This window comes from Notechis scutatus, chromosome Z (assembly GCF_049901735.1).
Source record: "Notechis scutatus isolate UNSWTSFEM ecotype Mainland chromosome Z, rNotScu1.2, whole genome shotgun sequence".
Lineage (NCBI taxonomy): Eukaryota > Metazoa > Chordata > Lepidosauria > Squamata > Elapidae > Notechis > Notechis scutatus.
In genome coordinates this window covers 93,058,101-93,083,689 of record NC_142025.1, presented here as the reverse complement: position 1 = coordinate 93,083,689, position 25,589 = coordinate 93,058,101, and the positions used below count along the sequence as shown (strand labels likewise).

The following is a 25,589-nucleotide window of genomic DNA, read 5'->3' as shown; positions in this document are numbered from 1 at the left end:
AGACTTGCACGTTGTGCTCTGAAATCACAACTGGGAGACAGAGACACCTGTGACCTGCTACCCAAAATTCTCCCCATTGGCCCAAAGGATGGCAAGAGTTGGGGAGATCTTGAGTTTAACTTACATCAGATACAAATGTTAACTATAAAGAATTGGAGCAAAATCCAAATTAAAGTTCGCCCCTTTAGCCTACTGCTGTGCAAAGAGTATAATTCAAACAAGTGCAGTAATAAGAATTCCTGTCTTAAAATAAAAAATAATGCTTTTGGGACATGTGCATAGAACATATATTCCACAGCCCAGCTGCTGCTACACCAAAGCTTACCAAGGAATGCAGGTCTGCTGTGAAATACCTACAACTTTAAACACAGAAGTAATGATAGAAAAAGTGTTGCTGTGAAGCCATAGATAACTTTACCATAGCTGCAGATCTGCCTCAACATTTTCTATGGGAAGGAAAATGGGAAAATGGGCTATTTCACTACTTTTCCTTGGTGGAAAGCAAATTGGTTTGGAGCTGGGAGGACCAATTCCCCCAAAAGACCCACTTCCCTTCTTTCTCTGCCCTCACTTTGCCTGTCCTTTATACAAAAAAAGCTCCTTTGCTGCCCAGTTCTCCAATCCCACAGAGATGTCAGTCTATACAGGGGTCTTCAAACTTGACAGCTTTAAGACTTGTGGACTTCAACTCCCAGAATTCCACCTCCAGTCATGTTAGCTCAGGAATTCTGGGAGTTGAAGTCCACAAATCTTAAACTTGCCAAGTCTGAAGACCCTTGGTCTATAATATCAAAGACCTGCTTGCCCCATTTCTCCCTCATTCAAGAGGAGCAGAGTAGAAGAGAACGTCAGCGACCTTCTTTTTCTCCTCTTCTCTTAGTGAGAGTGGCAGGAGAGAACAAGGGGAGAAAGGTGGTAGAAAATGACTCCTTTGGTGCCAATGCTCTGATCTTGTGAAATAATCACACCATAGAATTGGAGAAAAGATGTGTGGACCTTCTGCTGCCAGCATCTGGCATTAAAGCAAGTGTTCCCTACCCAATCTCTTCCCTTTCCCTGCTTCTGGCATGGACAGACTCCTATTCTGCTTTGTTGCCAAGGCAGTAGGTATTGGAAGTACTGGGAACACGTCTCTAAGCCGCACATTTTTCTGCCATCTCCAGTTGGCTAGCAGCATTTTAGTTGTTCTGTGAAGAGACCTAATTCACAGCTCAAATTCTTAGATATTCTGGCTCTATACAGAAATAACTCTGTATTTTATTTTATTTTCAAATGCAACAAGCAAGATAGTTTATTTATTCCTAATTCTGATGTCCTGCATCAGTAGCACAATTCAGACATTGCAAACCTGGGAAGGTGCCCTGTTGCTAACTGACTTCACTCAAGTGATGTCAGCTATCTGCAGACATTTGTGCATTCATCATAGATGACTGCAAGGAGTTTGGGATCTGCATCTGGTCTGGCTTCTTTGCCCACCCTGGATGATCGATCCAATATTATCAGATTTTAATCCCGCAAGACATCTACTTGCATCCAGACAACTATCACAAATATCACTCTAGCCACCTCAGTATTGGTTGAGAACAATAGAAGGTGGCACCTGAAGTATTTGGGTTGGGTGGGTGAGATAGTTTGGAGAAAGCTGAGATGAGTTAGTCAAGTGGCAGGAGTAAGGTCAGCTAGCATATGATGAAGCTCTGGTGGAGCTTCACCATACGCTATCTAAAGTTTTCACTGAACAAAATATCGCAGACTTGAAAGTAAAGATTTGAAAAAAGAGGGGGAAGTGGCTTCATTAATGCAGAGAGAGAATTTATGCCAGGTAGTGGATATGTTGGCTAAGGATTATGGAACCCTATAAAAAGCAGACATTTGGGATAAAGAAAGTGATCTATGGTAGCTTCTATGGTAAAGAGAAACAGGCTCTTATCTGATGGCAAGGGGAAAAATTGTAATTAGAAGTGGCATGACAACAGTGTTCCAATATCTCAGGGGCTGCCCCAAAGAAGAGGGAGTCAAGCTATTCCCCAAAGCACCTGGGGGCAGGACAAGAAGCAATGGGTGGAAACTAATCAAGGAGAGAAGCAACCTAAAACTAAGGAGAAATTTCCTGACTGTTAGAGCAATTAATCAGTGGAACAATTTGCCTCCAGAAGTTGTGAATGCTCCAACACTGGAATTAAGTAGAGATTGGATAACCATTTGTCTGAAATGGTATAGGGTTTCCTGCCTAAGCAGGGGATTGGACTAGAACAGCGGTTGCTAACCAGTGGGCTGTGGCCCATAGGTGGTCCACGAGAAAATTTTGGTGGTCTGCAGAGAAATGTCATCCCCAGAGCAACCCCCAAGGCAATTAATTCAGGCTGCGCAGGAACACAAGGCTGAGCCGCCCACATGGCCCACCCTCCCCACCCACTCACTCCTTACCTGGCAAACTTGCCTGCTAAGTTACTATTTTTCCTTTTTCCGACCATCAAGTGTTCGGCTGTGCCGGGAGATTTGGATTAACTAGAAAGCAGGAAATCGTTGGATTTCTTGCTTTCTAGCTAATCTTTAGATTTTCGGCTCTACTTTTAAGCAGAGCCGAACCTTCCTTAGGACTGAAGCAGTGCAGACTCAGCTAGCCGATGGCAGAAACACAGATCTCTAAGTGAATCTGTGATTCTGTGAGCAACTCAATCTACCTGCCTACTTTGCCTGATTTTGGGTAAAAGTTGCTCTTTTTTAATAAAAAATTCAATATTTACATACATGGTGTGTTGTGAGTTAATTTTGTGAGTTTGCTTGCAAGCAAATTTTATGTGACAGATTCAGCTAGCTGATGGTAGAAAGATAGATATCTGAATGAATCTGTGATTCTGTGAGCAACTCAATCTGCTTGCCTGTTCTGCCTGATTTTGGGTAAGATCTTTTTTTAATAAAAAAAAATCAATATTTACATACATGGTGTGTTGTGAGTTAATTTGTGAGTTTTCTTGCTAGCAAATTTTATGGGTTTGCTTGCAAGCAAATTTTTTGTGACAGGCTCAGGTAGCCGATCTCACAGATCTCTGAATGAATCTGTGATTCTGTGAGCAACTCAATCTGCCTGCCTACTTTGCCTGATTTTGGGTAAAAGCTGCTCTTTATAAAAAATCCAATATTTATATAAATATTTATAATATTTATATACAAGCCATGCCCAGTCAGTCACATGACCACCAAGCCCAACCCACAAATTAGGCCATGCCCACAGAAACAGTTGTTAAGAAATGTGAATCTCACCCCTGCCTCTTTGTGTGTGTGTGTGTGTGTGTGTGTGTGTGAGAGAGAGAGAGAGAGAGAGAGGTTAGATCATCTCTCTCTCTCTCTCTCTCTCTCCTCCCTCCCTCCCTCCCTCCCACCAACGTCAGCAAGCCACCATCAGTCAAAATTCATATTAGTGGTCCTCGGGATTTAAATTATGAGTTTGGTGGTCCCTGAGGTCCAAAAGGTTGGCAACCCCTGGACTAGAAGACCTCCAAGGTCCCTTCTATTCTATTCTAATTTGGAGACAAGAAGGGAAATATACCAATTTTGGCATTGTTTAATCAAAAATAGGCAATCATTGAAGATTTTGGGGCGGGCACAACTTTGGCAGATTTAACTTGTAAGGAAGATTGCAGATGCGCATAAGGAGTAAGATAAAGTCAGCAACAGAAGAATTTGGAAGATGAGGACTACATCTTTACAGGGGTAACAGTAGAGTAAGATTGATAATCTAGTTTTTAAAAAGTAGTCCCCAAACCCCGGTCCATAAACTGTCACTGTGCTGCAGCATGCCACCAACTGGCCCATGCAAACAAGCAAAACCTCACCTGCGGGATGCAGGCAGCATGCAAAACCATGCCCCCTCCTGTCTGTGGAAAAAACGTTCTCCATGGAACCAGTCCCTGGTGCCCAAAAGGTGATATTCAGCAGGTTCTGACCAGTTCTAGAGAACTGGTAGCGGAAATTTTGAGTAGTTCAGAGAACCGGCAGTTACCACCTCTGACTGGCCCTGCCCCCATCTATTCTCTGCCTCCTGAGTCCCAGCTGATCGGCTGGGTCTTCTTTTGTTGCCCTGCACAGGAGAACAGAGCTGGAAAACAGGTTAGTGGGGTGAGGAGGGAATGGGATTTTGCAGTAACCTTCCCCCAGGAGCGGGGTGGGAATGGAGATTTTACAGTATCCTTCCCCTGCCAAATCTTCCAAACCACACCCACAGAACTGGTAGTAAAAAAATTTGAATCCCACCACCGAACACAATACTATAAACTAAAATAGACTGGATAATTTGTGGTTCAATGACCTGTAGGCTAACAGCTATTGTCTTAATATAATATGAACCAGGCCTGCAAAAAACTTGTTGACCACTACATGGCAGTAAAGTGAAATACAAATTTGATTCTCCTATATTTTTGCAGCCCCGGGAATCTATGGATAGTGGGATAATTAAATATCGGGATGCAGAGTTATTTTTCTTGGCATAAGATTTAGCATGTTGCACACAGATAGAGAGACATGTCATGTAATGTAATGAGGAGCTGGATCCCCTACCTAGAGGGAGGGGCTGCATTCCAGCAGAGTAAGAGGCAACTCAGCCCAGATATTATGTGTGAGAGAAAGAGGCTGAAGACAGCCCTTCCTAATAGTTCACAGAGTATATTTTAGAAGCATATTATACTATTTTATATTGTAATGCTCAGTCTTGCAGCTTACATTTGTAAAACAATAAAAACTTGGCTTTGATGGTTCACCTTGCGCCATTTTTGTTTTGGGGCTTGATAGCATTCCAGAAAGAAGAACTAAAGGGGACAGTATCTGAACAGTGCAGTGCTCCAGAGTGTTGAAAGGGTTTTCTTGCCCAGAGTCCTCCCAACTCTGACAGCACCACTGATCTAGAAGCAGGATTGTAACCCTTGAATAACCTCTGGAGACAACTTCAAAGAACTTTCAGTTGCTTGTGCTAGTTGGTAAACACTTTGGTCCCTAGCTAGCTGGCCAAAATGCTGCTAGTAGAAGCAACTTTGACTTGATCCAGCAAAGACATTGTTACCTTTCCATTCTATTAAAGAGGGGAAATAACTTGTCATTTTCTTTCATCACATGAGTTGTAAATTTCTGGCAGAGGAGAAAGCAATGGAGCCTGAAAAACCTTTAATTTGAGCAGAAAGACCCAGTTTTGACATCAAGCTCAGATCAAAGCAATTCTAAGTGTTCTTTGTGGGGAGAAAATTTCATACAAGGAGCAACCACAGAGGTGAAAGGGAGGGGGATTAAGGAAATCCTTGGTACAATGGGGAACCGTACACTGCAGCTGGGGTGGTCCCGCAATTAGTGATGCACAACAATAGAAAAAGAAAGCAAATCTCTTTGGCTCTCAGTTTTTCCCAGGCAGGGCAGGCCTGTGCAAATATTTCAGTCAGTCATCAAGAGCACACAGGCCTTGCGTTTCTTTTCTTTTTTTTCAAGGGAGCGGGGAGGATAGCACACACATATAATTATATCCTAGGGGAGAGAACAACATAAAAAGAGACTGTGTCTCCAGCGGTTGGAGTGGGAAGCCGAAAACTAGAATCACTGGATTCACATGAACTGACAGCAATTGCTACGGGAGCTCTAGATGAACAGCCTCTCACAAAGGCTAAGGCACTGATCACGGAGAAGAACAAAGAGGCATGAGAAAGAGGTAATTTTCATCAGGAAAGGATGCTGTTAAGCATGGCTTAGTTTCTAAAAAGAAAATGGCTGTGGTTCAAGCCTGAACCACAGACAGGCCAGTCCCTGCCATTTCTTAAATAAAAAATGCACAAGGTAAGCTGCGGTTATATGATGATCAGAAAAACCGTCCGTAGCAGCTCAGAGTTATTATGTTTTTTTTAAATCACACCCCAATAATGCAATGCAACTACCTGTATCTACACCGTTCAGTACCATTATATTGTCAAACATTTGTTGACAAAATGGTTGTAAGTCAAGGACTGCCTGTGTTTCACACTCAGTTGGTTGCTGAATTACAGGTTGGACCAGCCTTCAATAGGGTTGACTAACAATTTAGAGTGCTGGCAGCTTTCTAGAGCTCTGAAGTCACAGAAAGGCAGAAACAAATTGTAATGCATTGCTAAACAAGCAGCGCAAATAGATTTGTTCAGCATGGAGCCATCTCCATCCCACTCTTTCTTCCATCTTGCCATACGTAGAATCTGTGTGTTTCATAGAAAGTCTGCGTTTAACCCAAGCACAGGAGCATATCCAATGAGAAAACCTATATAGTAGAGCTAGGAGATAAAAAAAAGTCCCCTTCACTTTGGAGAGAATTATCTAGAATTCTATCACAGGGATAGAAAATGTCCTGATTTGAGACATCTCACTCATACCAACACTAATATAAATTATGGACAAAAATGGAAAGTACATTTTTTTCACAGATTTGTGTCCTAACACCACAGCAAATTGCCAGTTGCCCCACAAAGGAAATAAAGATAAGACTTGATGCAATATAAAATAATAGTTCTTTAGTTCTCAGCTTGATTTAAACTTGTTAAAAACAAGTTTCTACTTCTCAGGGAGCTGTGATAACAATTCACAAGCCTCAAAAGTGTCTGTGAACATTCAGAAGTTCTCAAATACATATATAGTATATGAATTCTGCCACACTCCTTAGGGGAAAAAAGAATACCAGTAGAAATGATCTCCTTCAAATTTTATGAAAACTAACTCATTAGGTTCATATATTGGGCTATATATTGGGTTTATTTGGATTTCATTTAGCATGATGTGTGAATCCAGCCTCTGCAAACCACGTTCACATGATATACTGTACTTAGTCAAATATTTTTTACACCATCATAAGCCGCACTTTAGCTAAGGTTTAAAGTTTACTAGGTTGATCCAATCTGAAATTGACATCATTAGACTTATAGAAGTATAGCTAGCTATGTTACAAATTCTGGTTATTGCAAACCTCAGATTGTACTATCACAGATCCCACAACACAGTAATCCTTAAATCTTTAAAATGCAGCAGTGTGTGTGTGTAAAATGGCCTTCACCTTGAACAATCTTCCTAATTTTAGTATATTGTGTAAATACCATAAATATCTGTTAATAAAGAACTGGAAATGCATAACAGAAATAAAATAGAGTATGGTATACTACAAGAAAATGTGGTGGGCTGGTCAGGTCCCTGAATAAGAACTCTGCTTATTATAATGTTCTCTTATGAGTTCTTCTAGTTAGAATAGATAAAAAGATTAACTAATTCCATGAATTTTTATTTTTACAAAAATTAGATTATGAAATCCAGGTCACAGAATGTCATACTTGAAGAGTAAATATAATGCAAACTGGTCTCTGCAAAGCAAACAAATGTATTAAGTAACTAAACTAAGCAAGCCCAGTCAAATTATTTCTCATCAACAAGTATGGCATTCAGTCAAATTTAAATGGAGGGCACAAGAGAGGGGGGGCTATCCACTTAGCCAACCACAGTGCTAATATAACTTGTGCTAGTACATTTGTGGTCAACCAAACACATTGAATTAAAGTCATTCAAATAATGGAAACCACTTGTGTGAATGGGCAGCACAAATCAACCAGCATAGACAGAACTTTCATATCATCCAGTGGCAACTTAAACACAGGAGATTTTTTCCCGCTTTTCAGACATTTTACACTAGTTGGCGTTTACTGACTAGTTTTAGGTATTATGCTAAGACAAAAAGTTCATGTTGTCATGTAAACCCTGTTGCTGAATGGTTAGAGAGGTACGTGCATTTGTAGAGTGTCTTCCTATTTCATCCTAAACTATGCCTTGCTTAACTATATTTGGGTTCACACTATATTAAGCTGTCAATCATAATTCCCAAATGAGAACTGTTAGATTAAAAATAGTCACATCTACAAGAGGGGAAGGACAAGTCAAAATTTGCAAGATGGTAGGTGTGATCATGGGACCAAGCTCCACCCTTTTTGTTCATGTAAGCAATATTGATCAGATAAAAAAGCAATGGGCGGGCATTGGATTACAATGCCACATCTGCCATCTTTCAGATGTTAACCATGCCTATTCCTCCTCCCCTATCAATATCACTGTTCAAGCAACTTAGTAAGCAAAAAGCAAACAAGGCAGATTATATTCTAACGTAATGTGAGAATCAGGACTATAGGCCTCTCTAAAAGCAAACTCTGCCAAACTCTAAAGCAGTTTCCTTCACCTCAGACAGCTGGAAGCACAATATAATCCAGCATTACTCAACTGCACTTTATAGGAAAACCGGGAACATTATACAATGCTTACCTGTCCAGTGTAATGATTTAGGTGGACTAGAACAAGAAAGGCCCAAGTGCAAAGCCATCTTTAGCCACGGAAAATTACTAGGTGGATTTGAGCCAGTCACTCATTCTCCAACCAACCTATATCATAGAGTTTTTGTAACAAAATAAATGGGGGTTTTCATGTAGATTGCCCTGAACACTTAGAGGAAAGGCAGACTATAAATCTAACTAATAAATAAGGTGAAAGTTGTAAATTGTATCCCACAAAAAACTTTACTGGTATCTGCACCAATTGCTTCGTCCTACAAGGTGTGCCCAACGTGTCTATGGGGTTTGAAATCCATGACATGGCATGCTCATATTTTTTTCCATCAAGATGCCAAGGAAACTCTATCAGAAACACTTGTAACTCAAGAAGAAAGGTTTTACAACTTCCAAATTGCTCAGTGAGTTCTGGAGTGGGGAATATGCTCTCCGTTACATCTAAAAATTCAGCCAGTCCATGAAGGATGAATGCATGAATAATTTCAAATCCCCTCCCCTCTATCCTTGCAGCTTGGGCCTTTCTTGATCATATTTTGTTTTCTACCAAAAAGTGGCCCTGGACTGGCGTTATAGATTAACAAAAAGGTCCAGGAACTCAGGGCTATGCAGTCTGTTTTGCTATCGTGCAAGATTTTAAACCAAAGTCCATTTTTGTAAAGTACCTTGATAAAGTTTGCACCTACCTGTTTTTGTGCTCAACAAAGGAATGTCTTAATCAAGTCCTCATTAATCTGGTTTATATTCCTTCAATGGCCTATTTTTAAAGAAAGATCTACCATGTTTCAAATTACGCTGGAAACAATAGAAACATTCAATATTATACAAGAAGAAGATGCTAGATCTCACAGATGCTGATTAGCTTTTGCCTTCCTTTTATCCACAAATATTTATGATTTATTAGGACAGGCAACTGACAATATGAGAGCATTTTGCACATGCTAAGAGATAATGGGCGTTGGTAAATTTACCTGAGAACGCCCTTTCTATCTATGCTGCTAGAGAGTCCAGGATAGGTTAGACTCCTCCTGATGACATAATTAAGCTGAGTCTGTCTTGTATAAAAGGAGCAGCCTGTGGGAGTGTCCCCAGCTTTGGCGAAGGTACTTGACAGACTTTAGTGAGTGTCTCTGAAAGCCAAAAGAGAATCCTGAACCCTAACATATCTTATCATAGTCTTGACGAAACAATGCAGGAGCTGGACTCTCTAGCAGCATAGATAGAAAGGGCGTTCTCAGGTAAATTTACCAATGCCCATTCTCCTCCATGCTGCTGCGAGAGCCCAGGATGGGACATACCAAAGCCTGTATGTCCTCGGGAGGGTCCTCGTCTGGTTAATCACTCCGAAGTTGGAACCACTCGCTGAAGCACCCATCTGCCAAAGGCCACACTTGTTGAGGCATAGGAGTCCAGGCGGTAGTGTCTGATGAACGGAGATGTGGATGTCCATGTAGCCTCTCTGCAAATCTCTTCTAGGGGTGCCTGGGTGGCCCAGGCAGCTGAAGTCGCAGCACTTCTAGTAGAGTGTGCTGTTAGGCCCTGGGGCACCGGCAGGGCTCTGGCTTTGTAGGCCTGTGTGATGCACGCTCTGATCCACCTACTTAAGGTGAGAGGTGAGGCCTTGTTTCCCCAGTGGGAAGGGGGAAAAGACATAAACATGGCCTCTGTTTTTTTAAACATCAAAGTGCGTTTGAGGTAAATTCTAAGTGCCCTTCTAACATCTAGGGTGGGCCACTTGCGCTCTAGGTCGTGGTGTAGAAGGGGACAGAAATCAGGTAACACTATGTTCTGAGATCTGTGGAACATGGTATTAATCTTAGGTACAAAGGTAGGGTCTAGATGGAGAACAACTTTGTTGTCATGAAAGGTGCAGAGGTCCTGCCTTATTGAGAGAGCAGCCAACTCCGACACCCTTCTAGCTTATGTGATAGTTACTAAGAAAACCACCTTCAGGGTTAAGAATTGAAGGGACACATTTCTGAGGGGTTCGAAGGGAGGTTCTGTTAGAGCCTGGAGTACTTTGTGAAGGTCTCAGGATGGAAACCTGTGTACCACAGGAGGGCAAGGTTGGAAGCCCCTTTTAGAAATCTCCACACCGAAGGTCATGAGACAAGGAAGGAAATGAGTCCCAGGAGTGGACTGAGGAAAGAGCCACTACCTGACGGCGTAAGGTGTTAGGTGCGAGACCCTTCTCTAGGCCATCTTGAAGAAAATGGAGGACCTCTGCTACCTCAGCTAATGTTGGAATGAGACCCTCTTTTTGACACCAATGACAAAAAACTCTCCAGGTGGCATCGTAGATATGCGTCATAGATGGTTTACGAGATGCCTGGATAGTAAGGATGACCCTTTCTGGGAGATTAGCCTCTCTTAACAGTTGCCACTCAATCGCCACACGGTCAGTCTGAACCACTGGGGATCCAGGTGGAGCAGGGCTCCCTGATGAAGGGAGATCTTGTGGTCTGGGATCCTCCAGGGAGTGACAAGTTTACCAGGTATGCAAATCAGGGTCTCCTGGGCCAATGGGGGGCCAGGACAATCAGCTCTGCCCGTTCCTCCAACATCTTCTGAATGACCACCGGAATGATGGGAAGAGGGGGAAAGGCATAGAGGAGACCAGTGGGCCATCTGCTCCGAAGTGCATTGGTCTCCTCCATTCCCTGACAAGGAAACCTGGTGAAGAACCTGTTTACTTGAGTGTTTTGGGGAGAGGCGAAGAGGTCTACCTCCGGGGTCCCGAACCTGAGGGAGAGATCCCTGAATATGGACTGGGGAAGGGACCATTCTGCATGGTTGACTAGGCTCCTGCTCAGCCAATCGGCTTGGGAGTTGTTGACTCCTGAGATATGGTCTGCTGTGATAGACAGCAGGTGTCTCTCTGCCCACCGCCCCAACCGTTCGGCTTCCTTCATAAGGGCCCTGGATCTTGTTCCCCCTTGCCTGTTGACGTGTGCCTTTGTGGCCATATTGTCCATCAACACTAGCACATGGGATCCAGCTATCTTGTCCCTGAAATGTTTCAGTGCTAGATATATGGTTCTGAGTTCCAGCCAGTTTATAGGGCTGGTCCTGTCCATCCGGGACCAAATCCCTTGATCTATGTGCCCGTCCATGTGGGTCCCCCCAACCCAGGAGACTTGCATTGGTGGTGATGAGCAGTCTGTCCGGTTCCTTGAACAGGAGTCCCTTCCAAAGGGCCAGGGAGAGCCACCACTTGAAGGAGCGATTGGTCTGCGGAGTGAGCTGGACCCTGACAGACATGTGGCTGGTTCCTGCTCATTGAAAGGGGAGCAGGAACCATTGTAGAGCTCAGGAGTGTAGCCATGCCCACGGAACGATGCCAATGCATGAGATTATTTCCCTAATAGTTTGGACAACAGCGACAGGGAGACAGTGTGTTGATGTTGAACCTGTTGAATGATCTCAGTAAGGCTCTTCCCTCGATCTGGAGACAGAAAAACTTGGCACAGAGTTGTGTCGATAACAGCTCCCAGGTGGAGCAATCTGGTTGTGTGGAAGAGATGGCTCTTCCTGGAGTTGATGGAAAAGCCGTGGTACTGAAGACAATAGAGTGTGATTTGTAGATCTCGATGGACGGAGTGGGTGGAGGATGACAGTATCAAAATGTCATCCAAGTAACATTGGATCCTCACTGGAACAGACTGGAGTAAAGCCACCAATGCCGCTAGTATCTTTGTGAAGACTCTTGGAGCTGACAAGAGCCCGAAGGGAAGGGCTCGATACTGGTAGTGGGAATCTGGTAAACAGAAATGGAGAAACTGGCGATGATGAGGCAAGATGGGAATGTGGAGGTAAGCCTCCATGAGATCAATGGAAGAGAGGAGATCGCACTCTCTAGAATAAAATGCAGAGTCTGCATTTTAAAGCGCCTGTATGGGATAAACTCATTCAGAAATTTTAGGTTGAGAATGGCTCCCACCCCAAGGCCTTAGGGACCATGAAAAGCCGAGAATAAAAGCCACATCCCTTTTGGAGTTCAGGGACTGGTTGAATGGCCCTTATGTCAACCAGGTGTTGAATGGCTGATTCCATAAGGGCCCTTTGTGAACTGTCCCAGGAAACAGGGCAGAACACAAAATTTTCTGGGGGTGATGATAGAAATTCTAGTTGTAATCCTGACCTTGTATTGAGTACTCAGGCATCCATCATTGACTCCTCCCATCTGGAAGCGAAGGAGGCCAAGCGACCTCCAATGGGAGGGGAGAACGAGGGATTATTTAGAGTGACGGAAGAAATGACCCCTTCCCCCACGAAAGGGCTGTTTACCCACAACTTGCTATTGTCTGCCGGGTGCGTCAGGGTGGTATTCTTGGCACTGGAGATATGCCCTCTGTGGCCTGGAGGAGAGAGACACAGTGTCAGGCCAGAATGACGGTGGTCGATATGGAGCAGGGCGGTAGTCAGCCCTCTTCCCTGTCGAGGAAAGAATTTTTCTTTTGTCCCTCATTTCGATGACAAATGGGTCTAGTGCCTCGCCAAATAGCTTATCGCTTTTGCAGGGAGCCGACGCCAGTTTCCACTTGCGACGAGGCTCTGTTTGCCAATTTCATAACCATAAAAGTCTCCTCGCTGCCACAGATGAGGCCATGGCCCTGGAGGAGAACTTGGTGGCATTAAGTGTGGCGTCCACTGTGAACTCTGCTGCTGCTATAATTTTATTCAGATTTTGATGCGATCTAAAGTCTGATAGGGGTATGCAGTCTTGTAGTTGGTGCAGCCAGCGGATGGAAGACCTTGTGAAAAACGATGCAGCAATTGAGGCCCGGACAGCCCAAGCAGAGGCTTGATGGTTACACTTTAATGTTTGTTCAGAGCGCTTGTCTTCTGCCTTTGGTATGTCCTTGGGCTCAGTTGGAGTGCCCGAGGAGAAGGAAGCCACAGCTGGGGCATCTTACCAGGGAACTGCAAGAGCGGTAGCTAGGGAAGGGCCCACATTGTAAAACCTCCTATCATGGGACGATGGGCGAGGGGCTGCAGTCGGGGAGGCAAATTGCTCCTTAACTAAGTCCAGAAAAATAATGGGGGATGGAAGGACCTCCGAGTGAACAATGGGTTTGGAGAAGAGGGAATCCCCATCCCCGATTGTACCACTTTAGGTTCAGGGGCAGCTTCCTCCGAGGACAACTGGGCTGTGACCAGTGCCTTGTGGAGGAGGGGTTTAAATAAGGCAGGTTAGAATACTGCAGCTGAGGGAGGTTGATCGGGCCTCAGATCCTCCTCTTCCTCCGAGAGGTTGGGGTCCCAGATTTCTCCCTCTTCCTGTTCAGATGCAGGGAAGGGGCTATGCTCAGATGGTTCTGCATAGTCTCCCTGTTCGAAATCACCCCATTCTGCATGGGTAGGAGGGCCCCTGTGCTCCACAAGGTGAGATAGTCCCCTTTTGAGGATCTGGGCCTGAGAGTAGGCTGGAAAAGTGGGCTGGGACCTGTCCGAGGGCCTAAAGATATGTTGAAGCCCTTCTGCTAGGGCCTGTCTAATGGCTATGGAGACTACATCGTGGATATCAGAGGGTCTGCCACTCAATGGAGGATCTGGGAGGGCTGAAGGCCTGCCGCTGTTGGGGTAAAAGTAGCCTCTGGTCTAGGTTGAGAGCAACTTTGGACTATAGATGGTAGTGAAGAAGAGAGGTCCCAAAGAGCCCGTGTGAAGTTGGGGCCTGATCTGCTCAAGTCTTGAGGTCTGAATTGGTCCTCTCTGGGGACCAGAATTGGAGGTGGCTAAGAGGGGCTAGAATTACCTGCCTGAACCACCAGAGGATTGGCTGGCTGGGAAGCCTGCTGCAGTTGTCCCCTCATTTGCTTAATAGTCTTATTGAACTGCCTCTTCAAGGCCACATGTCTTTGTTTCTCTGCTTTTAGTTTGGCCTGGGATGTTTTCTTGGGGCCCAAGGCTTTGGCCCCGATCTTGGCCGCTATCTCCCTTTGAACAGATTGAGAGCATTGTCTCCTTTTTCCTTTGGCAGTCTGGAGGCCTGCCAAAGGAGGCCTGTCCAGGCCCGAAAGCTCTGCGTGGATCTAGTATTGATCCATAGTTGGCATAAGCAAACACAAGAGGTGCTGGGAGCGACCCTCGCTATGTGTTGCCTATGCAGTAACCTTAATTAGGGCCCTTTTTGGGGACAGGAGCAGGCCGTTGTTAGATGAGGCCACCTACAATGGCCGCTCGCCATGCGCATTGGAAGAGGAGGGTTTCAAAATGGCCTCTTGCATGAATTACAGGCTACGATGGCTGTTGGTCGCTCCCTAGACTGGAAACAGTCCCGAGCGGCGAAATCTGCTAGAAAGGGAAAACTGCAGCTTTTTTGATCAGCTGTGAGGCGCGGTTATCACCAATACGATCTTTAGGATCGCGGCGGCCGAAATCGCAGAGGGAGAGTTGTAGGGGAGGGCCAAGGGCTTCTCCCTTATTTACAGTCTCCCTTGGATTGAAAACGTCAAATCCTTGGCATTGCAGGTGAGCGGAACCCCGCTCTCCTGAAGGCACAGCTGCACTGGGTCTCCGGAAGCTGTGCCAATGATCTAAGATCGCTGTTTGACTTTTGCTGCTGACTAAAACTATTTTCAGAGACACCAGCTCAATTGTCATTGAAAGAAGCTGAGTCAAAGCTGGGGACACTCCCACAGGCTGCTCCTTTTATACAAGACATACTCAGCTTGATGATGTCATCAGGAGGAGTCTAACCCATCCTGGGCTCTTGCAGCAGCATGGAGGAGAAGAGTTTATATTATTCTATTTTGTAACAATATATTGTGCATGTTATCAGTGACCATACATTATCATAAGGGACAGTTCTTTATTTAAAAACAACTGTCGTATTAGATTTATTTGATTTTAACTATTTATTTATTTGTTTTGCTCTTAAATTTTCCTTTGTAAAGCAAAACTATAAACTTAAACAATTATTATATTTTTATCTATATTAACTCTTTCCAGATTTGCCTTTTTATTCCAGTTTGTCCTTTATTTCCCCCTGCCCCGGAAATAGATTTTAGTCACTATAATTATTATGCCAGCCATCCCTAACCTTGGGACATAACAACCAGTGATAATGATAATTGTCTGTCTGTCTGTCTGTCTGTCTGTCACTCTCTTTGCAAAAAGGTAAACTTGTAAAATTGGTATGGATAATAATAACAATTGGCAAATCAAATAAATAAATAAAATAAATAAATACTGATTTTGCTCAGAGGGCTACCAAAGCAATGAATGGAAACAGGCTAAAATATCATTTCAGGATTCATAATTGCAATTGTGTCTAGCCATCAAAATGGCTTCTCAAAGGTGTCAGTGGCACAAATTAGGGCTGAAGACCAAAATCTTAGTCTGAAGGAGAATTGGGCTTAAGAGATCCCTGGTGGGCAATACACATAAAAAGCGGAGAGAGCTTTGTACACACCACAATTGAAATTTTTTTAACCATATCTGTGGACCCTCACGACTTGAATGAAGCCTTTTTTTATATCTAATTTGATGAAATGTTTCAAAATCTTTCAAGTATGACATAATACAGTGTTTTTCAAAGTTGGCAATTGGATATGTGAATTTGAAAGTTGCCAAATTTGAAAAATACTGGCCTACTATGAAAGATTCCCCCCCTTTTTCCCAAATGCAACAGATTCCTAAGGACTTTAAAAAGTAAAACAAAAAAATGATGGCTGGCTACCCAAAGCGGCTTTGTCCATAACCCTGCCATGTAAAAATTATAAAATTAACCATATCGATAGTTGACTTTAAGTCATGTATATTAAATATTTCATTACTTTAAAGACAAGGAAGAGAAAACCCAATATTTGAATGTATGATTTTAGCTTAATTAATTTCACTTCAGAAGATAACACTTTCTGACAACACCTCTACTCATGCATTTTTAAAGTGCCTCAAATAGACTACAGGTATGAGTTAGGACCAAACTGAGCCCAAAATTTATGTTCCTAAGTGAAAAAATTGTTGTCAGTTTTGCCCCATTTTATGACTTATCTCGCCACATTTGTTAAGTGAATCACTGCAGTTCTTAAATTAGTAACATGATTATTAAGTGAATCTGATTTCCCCATCAACTTTGCTTGTCAGAGGGTCACAAAAGGGAATCCCAGGGTACACTGCAAGCGTCATAAGTGTGAGTGAATTGTCAAGCATCCAAATGTAAATCACGTGACCCTTGGGATGCTGCAACACATAAGTCTGAAAAATGGTCACAAGTCACTTTTTTCAGCACTGTTGTAACTCTGAATGGTCACTAAGTGAACTATTGTAAGTCGAGGACTACCTGTAGTATGATTCAATGCCATCTAGACCCCCCACCAGACATTAACAAACAATTAAATATAACATTGAAATTACTATTTCCATACTATGAAGAAAATAGTAAATGGATTAGAATAAAATAAGACAATTATATTGTTATATTATGACAGATCCAAGAGATCTGGTATGAATACTTTATGAATTAAATATCTAACTTACAACCTACTTCAGTCTTGTATGCAATAGATACTGATAGCCTTCACTGAATTGATCAATTCCTGATAATTTAGGATTGATCAATTGATGGTAATTTAGTGTTGTTTAACAACAAAATAATATTCTCAGAAAAAATCTGAACTTCAACTATTTTGCTACACAAATACTAGATACATTTCAAGTATTTCTAGTATGGTCCCTTCAGATACATTGGAATTTCAATTTCTAGAATTCCACCAAAATGACTGAATATTTTGATAATTGCACATCCCCAAATACATGAGGAGCATCAGGTGGGAGAAAGATGCTGTAAAGCAAGGGTATCAAACTCATGGCCCGCGGGATGGCTACAGGCCATGGGTGCTTAGATCTGGCCCGTAGAGCCACCTTGGAAACAACAAAGGACTGACTCACGGTGCTTCTGCCAGTGAAAATTGAGCTCAGGAGGGCCATGTGTGGGACCCCCTGGGCTCCATTTTCACTGGCAGAGGGCTAGCAAAACAAAACAAAAGGAGAAATGTTTCCCCTTTTGCATTTGAGCATCCAAGAAGGGACAGGAAAGGAGGAAGGGAAAGAGGAAAGACAAAGAAAAAGAAGGAAAGTTGGGAAGAGAGCAGGGAAGGAAAAAGAATGAAAGAGGGGAAAGAAGAAGGAAGGAAAAAGAGAAGAAAGGAAGGAAAGAAGGAAGGAGAGAAGGAAGGAAGGAGATTATTATGAGAGGGAGGGAGGGTCTGAGGGAAGTCCTGCCTTAGCACTTGGTCACCGCAGGTGCCCCCGACATGAATGACATTGAGCTGGCCACGCCCACCCCAGTCCCCAAAGGTCAAACACAACTCTTAGGTGGCCCTCAATGAAACTGAATTTGACACCCCTGCTGCAAACCATGTGGGGGTGAGATGTTTGAAGCACAGATGTCTGTCCACTGGTCATCTGGATCAGGGGTTGCCAACCTTTTGGACCTCAGGGACCACCAAACTCATAATTTTAAATCCCAGGGACCACTAACTGGTTCTGTCGGTGTGGCCTAATTTGTGGGTATGGCTTGGTGGTCATGTGACTGGCTGGGCATGGCTTGTATGTAAATATTATAAATATTTATATAAATATTGAATTTTTTATAAAAAAAGAGCAACTTTTACACAAAATCAGGCAAAGCAGGTAGGCAGATTGAGTTGCTCACAGAATCATTCAGTGATCTATCTATCTGCCATCAGCTACCTGAGACTGTCACATAAAATTTGCTTGATGTGAGTCTGCATTGAATAATAGAACCTTCAGTCCTAAGGGAGGTTCAGCTGTGCTTAAAAGCAGAGCCGAAAATCTAAAGACTAGCTAGAAAGCAAGAAATTCAACCATTTCCTGCTTCCTAGTTAATCTAAATCTCCTGGCACAGCAGAACAGCTGATGGTCGGAAAAATAGCAATTTAGCAGGCAAGTTTGCTGGGTAAGGAGTGAGTGGGCGGGGAGGGTTCCCGCGGGCCATGTGGGCAGTGCAGTCTTGTGTTTCTGTGCAGCCTGGATTAATTGCTTTGTGGGGGTGCTCTGGGGGTGAGATTTCTCTGCGGCCCACCAAAATTTTCTCACAGCCCACCAGTTGGCAACCGCTGATCTGGATGATTTGTGGATTGCTAGTTATCAACAGAATTGACATGAGGATACAGATGAGATGGCCTGAACATCTGTAGTGTTTTTTTTTTCTCATGGAGGAGCATGATTGAAATTATGAAAAATCATTTTTTGTAACTATCAATGAACTTTCCTTTACAGTTCCTGCACATTCAAACATATTCAAGTCCACCGAGCAAGATAGGGAGGGAGGTTCAAATGTATATTTAATGCTTGTATAGATAGTACTAGAGACTTGGCGAGGGTAGTCAGGCCTTCCCCAAAAATAGACTCCACCCCTGCTACTTTCAAGTGCTGACTTGAAAGAGAAGCACTTTCCCATACAATTTATTATTGAATCATATACAAGGAAGTAAATTGACTGCAAGCTTTTTTGAAAATATATTAAAAATACAGATAGTCCTTGAGTTAAAACCTGAGTTCATTTAGTGACTGTTTGAAGTCACAACGGCATTGGAAAAAGGCACTTATGATCATTTTTCACACTTACAACTATTGTAGCATCCCCATAGTCACATGATCAAAATTCAGACCCTTGGCAACTGACTCATATTTATGACTGTTGCAATGTCTGGGTCAGATGATCCCCTTTTGCAACCTTCTGACAAGCAAAGTCCATGGGGAAACTAGATTCATTTAACAATTTTATGTTGCTAACTTAACAAATGCAATGATTCACTAACAACTGCGGCAAAAATGTCATAAAATGTGGCAAACTCACTTAACAAATGTTTCATTTAACAACATAAATTTTGGGTTCAATTGTGGTTGTAACTCGAGGACTATCTGTACATTTAAGTTAGAAATCCTTTCCAGTTTTAATTCCACAATGTGATTTTGGTTCCAAACAGTGATTGGTAAAGCATAATTTATAGTTTAATATGTCTGAACTCACTTAGTTGTCTTTTATTCAACAAAAAACTATAAGGAAATTGTGGATTAGTAAAAGGGGCGATCCTACTAAGATTGAGAGATACATACTGTATTTGAGAAACAAAAAGGCCTTTTGCCACTACTCTGATCTGTAATTTTTAATCCCTTAGTATAACATCATATTTCATTTCATTTATTCCAGATTAGATTTATATCCAGCTTTTCACATAACTGTGTATCTTTAGATGATTGCCTATCCAGCACCGACCACCATGCGTGAGTGAATCATTAAAGATGTGGTTCAAGATAACTTTTCATCATTCCAGGGTTTTTTGATGCAATCAGTTTACACATTCAGTTGCCAGTTATCAAGGGCAAAGCAATCACCTAGTACATAAGCAGGTGCGAACCAGCCTGGCTCCAAAACTGGTCCAAAACTGGCTCCTACTCCTTTCTCTCTCCCCCGCCCCCCCCAATTGATCTCAACAATGTCTGCAGAGAGGGTTAAAAAAAAAAAATGTCAAGATGGCAGCCACACCTGTGCAACCAAAGGCTTGCCTCTTTTTTTTGTGAGTATCACACCACAGCTCCTCATTTATCAAACCACAACTGAAATAATATTGCAAATGTACAAACTCTTACTAATTTAAAGTTTGCATTAGTCATCCAGTTACATGTTCACAGTAGGCTGATAGCCTGGGGAAAGAATTCCATAAACTTGGGATCTTTCACCTTCCATATACAGTAAACGTTTTCCTGATTGGAAATCGGAAAATAATATCTATGTATCACATGTATCCAGTCAAGTCACTCTTTTCGAAGCCTGCAATAAAAGACCAAGTCTTTTATAATGCAAGAGGTTATTGCACAGAGCGCTACTAAAAATAGTTTTCAACCTACAAAAAGTGATTATTTATATGGCACATTTGCTAGGGAGTTCAAAGTCCCTCCCACATCTTCCAACAATTATTCTTACAAAACTGCAAGACAAATCACAGGATCTTTGGTTCTACAGACATGATAGTATAATTGAGACAGGAGCATATTTTACACTCGTGACTGAACTGAGATTCAAATTGGGTGTTTTTGATTTAGAGCTCATATTCCACATCTTCCAATATCTCATACTAAGCCAGACATTGCACAGCCAGCCTGGCATGTATGAGATATATTCTGATGAGGGTGCTAAGGGAGGTGATAGGCTTTGTATTCCAATATATCTGATGCACAGAGACTGGGCAAGAACGCATTCAGCATTTGAAAGTGATTGCTACTACAGCCCCAAATCAATATCTCCTCTTTAAAACCCTTACTGCTCCTATTCATCCTGTTACATGCAAAAGGGGTTTAAAAGTTTGGTTTTCTCTTCCCTTCACAGTTTCCTGGAAGGTTGCATCTGACCTGATTCTCTGATCGAGGCACTCCGATCAAGGCAGGCTACCCCAAAAGCAAGCAAGCAATCTTTTTAATAGAATGACAAGTATCTTTCCTACTTAGCGCCTGCACTCTTTCCATTAGAAAAATGTTACCTGTGTGGTGCTTCCTATGTTTGTCACCATCCAGGTATTCCTTTTCCTAATCTGTTACTCCGATGCTTCCCAAGCAATTTCTACTATCATGTGAGACCTATTTCTCCATATCGCTGCTTCTCACTAACTAGGGTAACTAAAGAGAAAAGATGGAAATCAAATCACCCAGAGGAACATTTTGAAAGAAAAAACATTATATTCTTGATCCCACTCCCAAACATCTTCTCCCCAATAGTATTAAGAAAGGGAGGAGCATCCAGAAAAAAAAACATGACCTTGAGATCAAAGCTTTGAAAGGGCTAGATTCAATTTTAGGTATCAGGAAGGGCATGCTGCACTTATTAAAGACAAAGCACTCTGCACATACACAGAGACACTCCCCCCACTTTCCCTATGATGCCATGTGTACTGGGACTAGCAATTCCAAACTGTTTCCTATTTGCAATTAAAGCAAGCTGATCCATCTAATACTCCCACCATGAGCCCCCGACCCTGCCCGTCACCTTTTAATCCCCTTTGCTCTTGCCCGATGACAGTAGCCCCTCCTCCCCATCTTGCAACTATTGTCCCATTCCCATTTTGGCAGCAGCCACAACCTTCACCCTAAGTCCCACCCGTGGATCCCTTACCGGCTCCACAGCCATGTCCATGAGGGGCTGTCGGGTCCCCTCCCAGCCTCTCCAGCACCCTCCCCACTAAGCGATCAGGGCTTTCCGGTTCTGCCAACGGGACCCAGCAGCAAGTAGGCACCGACTCGGGACTGAGCTGGGTTTCGCCTCCTCCGCCACCTCCTGGGGAAAGCTCCTCCGACGAGAAGGATGTTGGGGAGCGCAGAGTGGAATCGGGGGGCCGCAGCTCCAGCCAGTGGCCATCGCCCGTGTTTTCCGTGCCTCCTTCCGTCAGATCTTCAGGTGGCTCCTTAAGAAATCCAGGCAGGAGGATTTTGGAGACGCTTTGCCTGCGAGATAACTGCCCCCCGGAACCAGGAACAGCCCGGGAGGCCAAGTGAGAGCCCTGCTTCTTCAGAAATTTCTCCAAAGGCTTCATCCCACCGGCCACTGCGGGGGCACCCACGGGCGCAGCAGGGCCCCAGGACGAGGGTTGATCCAATGCGCCCTTCTCAGCCTAGGCCAAAATGGGAGATCAGGGGTGCCCACTTTGCGTGCTAGAGGGAGATAATGGGAAGATGCGTGGTCAAACAGTCATGGCTATACCCGATGTTGGAGAAGGGGCAAGAACTGGGAACGAAAGGGGAGGCGCAGCTTTAGACAATTTTACTGGACGTGGAAAGGGATTAAGGAGCAGAATAAACCGAGTTTTGCGGGCTTGCTTCTCACAACGGGAGCAATTCGAGGGGGCCCTGATGGACCTGGTCTGTCTCACCCCCGAGCTAAACGAAGAAATAGAAAGGGTAGGAAGGGTGGCAATTGTATATATAGCCTTCTCTTCTCTTGACCACCTCAGCAGCGCCGAGCTGGCTAATCTCTTTGCCGGGATTCGCCGCCGCCCCCGCTTCTGTCCTTCGCGCAGAGAGGCGTGCGCCCTCAACCGAGTAGGATTTTCCCGGAGTCGATGAGGGGAGCTCCGTTGGCAAACCGGATCTCGCTGCTGCCGCCGCCGCCGCCGCCACACTGCAGCCCCGTATTCCTTGCCTTTCCCACTCCGGGTGTCTTGTAAGCTCTCTATTCGCCAGGCTGTTGCTGCTGCAGGCGGGACCCTCCTTTATGGATGCTCATGACAGCGGGGGAGGCAGGCACTGAAAACAGCAGGAACGTGGGCTGGAGCCTGCCTTTCTGCAGGGGGGTGTTTGCGGGCGGGGGGTGTTCTCGGCTCTACCCCTTTCTCCTGCTTCGTATTTCCCGGCGTAAAATGAACCAAGAGTCGCGAATCGGCAGCCGGCTTTCTTTCTCCCTCCAGATCTCCTTCACTCTGGGAGAGTAACAAGGCGGCTCTAAACCCCGCCTCTATCCTTTCTTCCTCCACCCCTTTTCTTGTTCTCTCTCTCTCTCTCTCTCTCTCTCTTTTTTTTTTTTCTTTTATGCCTGCACTTGTTGCGTGCAGTATTGAAGCCAAAATACACACCTCGGTCATGGACGATGAATGGAATTAAAACCTCTTCCTCCTCCTCCTCCTCCTCCTCCTCCATCAGCTGAAGTTATTCAGGTTATTTAATCAGGTTGTTCAACTACCAGCTTCATTAGAGTTGAAGGGTCTTGATACGGTTATGGTCATGAAGTGGTAGAAGTGGAATGGTCAGTGAGTTTTAATTTACTTATGTTCCATCAGTTATTAGATGAGCATTAGGCCAACAATTCTTAACATCTTATTTAAAGTGTGTGATGTCTCTAGCTTGAGACAACTGCACCACAACTTTCCGATACAAACAGTGTTGGTCCACCGCTTTCTTTCACTTCGGTATACATAAGCACAAAATTGCACTGGCAAACTTAATGTTTGGCCTTCATTGCACCACATTGCTTTTAATATGTTTCCGGTTCTTATTTTAAAAACTGGCAGGTTGGATCTTCTAGTCCTGGGGAAAATTAACCTGACCTGTTTTTCCTGCTTAATCCATCATAGAACCAAAATGTATATATTCTGCTCCAGGCTTTGGGGAGTATCTTCATGTGACCAGAAATGTCAGAGTTCTCACAAGGAGAATAAAACTTAACATTTATTTCTCACTTTCATCTTACTGCACATACCATATGAGCTAGAAAGATTCATCTTTTAAAAACACTTATTTTGCCTTATTGATATTGTTAATGTGTTAATAACAGTTCTTATGTAAGTATCTTCTAATTAATCCTTTAGCTTAAATCATTGTAGCTGGCTATTTAGCTCGCATTGTTTACTTATTCGTTTTGCTTCATGGTCTTATTATTTTATTACAAAATAATCCAAGTATTCAGTTGAGTGTACATAGTTCTCCACTAATGACCACAGTTGGCAACAGAACTTTCATTGCTAAGCAGTGCAGTTGTTAAGTGAATCATAGCCAATTTTACAACTTTCCTTACCAGAGTTGTTAAACAAACCATGCAGTCATTAAGCAAATCCCGCTTCTCCCCTTGACTTTGTTTATTGAAAGTCTGCAGGGATGGTTGCTAATGGTGATCATATGATCCTGGGATGCAGCAAATAAATATATGCTTATTGTCAATATATGCTTATTGCGTGAATTTCGATCACTTGACGTTGGGAACTTTGCAACAAAGAGTGAAGACGGTTGTAAGTCACTCTTTTCATTGCTGTTGTAACTTTGAATGACTGTAAGTGAAGGACTACCTGTATTCTGAAGAAAGAACACACTGATAAACCTTATGCAGTACCCTTATTAAGGAAAAATAAGTAGGACAGAAGTAGGAAGGAACAGTATTTCCTGCTTCTTTCTGTTTGTTCGTTTTTTCATTTAAAACAAAATTATGTCAGATTGCATGTAGAAATATTTCTGAATCAGTTCTTGAGCTGAATTAAATGTTCCAGGCAAAACAAGGCATTAAAAGATTTGGGGATCCAGCAGATCCGCAATCTTGGCCTGTTCTCCTCTGCTGTCACAACTCTTTATGAAAACCTTGGAAGTTAGGGACCCTTGATAGAGAAGAAATCTTAGCCTGGGTTCTGTCTCCAAATTGGATATCTCTTTCTATATTGGAATAGGATTGCATCTAATTCTACAGTCCCTGGGATGCTGTCCTAGGGAGACAGGATTGTGCGCTTCAAATAAAATATTTTTTTTTTCTGAAAGAGTCTTATATCCCTAAATTGCAAGAGCTACAAAAAGACTTCACATTTGGTGGAACAATGAGATATAAATTTATCCATAGCATGGACCCATAGTTTCTTAGCACCTCCTCTTTAAAAATGGGTTACATTCATTGGTTGCTTTCTATTTCTTTTGGCAAATAATGAAAGATAATCATTTATTTTAAAAGTAATGGCAGATATAAAGAAGGCATACAATATACTATCTCTCATTACCAAATATTCCTGATTAGTTGCAATGAGCTGAACTCTTTGCTCTCAAATATTAAAATTAACACAAATGTGCACTTAATATTTTATTTATTACTGCATTTTCCCTCAAATATTAAAATTAACACAAATGTACACCTAATATTTTATTTATTACTGCATTTGCTCTTAGATGAAAGGAGAAGTGGCTAAATATTGGGAATCAGAAATTAAGTAGCTTTCTTAAGGTGTCATATTTAATGGAAGTGTTATTATACTAACACTAAGAGTCTAGTAAATGCATTGCCTAAAATAAATAAATAAAAATTATTTAATGCAGGACTTGAAATAGTCATTCATGTTCTATGCACAAATGTAAAAATAAAACCCACTGAAAAGTAGCAGGGACCTCAGAACAAAAGAAATTGCAGAAACACTATTACAAAGGAGATCAGATTCAGATGAAGGGAATAATATATGTTGTATGGTAAACTGATTGTTCCAATAAAGGAGAATGTTTGTCATTTCAGGTTGAAATGAGGGGTCCTTGGTGGTCTCTGTTTTGTAGACTTTACCCAAACTAGGCAATGTCAGCAGCACTGATGATTTTACCTAGTTTGGATAATGAAAGTCTGCAAGTGCTTCATACTGGGAATGAATGCACCACAGAATGAGGCGAGGCGGCTAAAATGGTTGCTCAGGCTTTATTGAATTCGCGCGCTAACAGCAAATGAACCACTCAGCCGTGAGGCAACAGCTATTGGCTTGTTTGACAGCTCCTTATATAGTCGGCTGTCAAACTACCGGC

At 43.0% G+C, this 25,589-nt stretch overlaps 1 protein-coding gene across 2 annotated transcripts in view; it reads right to left on the bottom strand.

Moving 5' to 3' along the window:
* RAPGEFL1 (Rap guanine nucleotide exchange factor like 1) overlaps nucleotides 1-24,561 on the bottom strand; it is an 83,080-nt gene extending 58,519 nt beyond the window's left edge. For both annotated transcript variants that reach the window (XM_026679684.2, XM_087946827.1), the window contains exon 1: nucleotides 21,457-24,561. In XM_026679684.2, coding sequence (XP_026535469.1) covers nucleotides 21,457-21,874 — 418 coding nt within the window. In that variant the 5' untranslated portion in view covers nucleotides 21,875-24,561. The remainder of the gene's footprint in view (nucleotides 1-21,456) is intronic.
* Nucleotides 24,562-25,589: the final 1,028 nt, after the last annotated feature.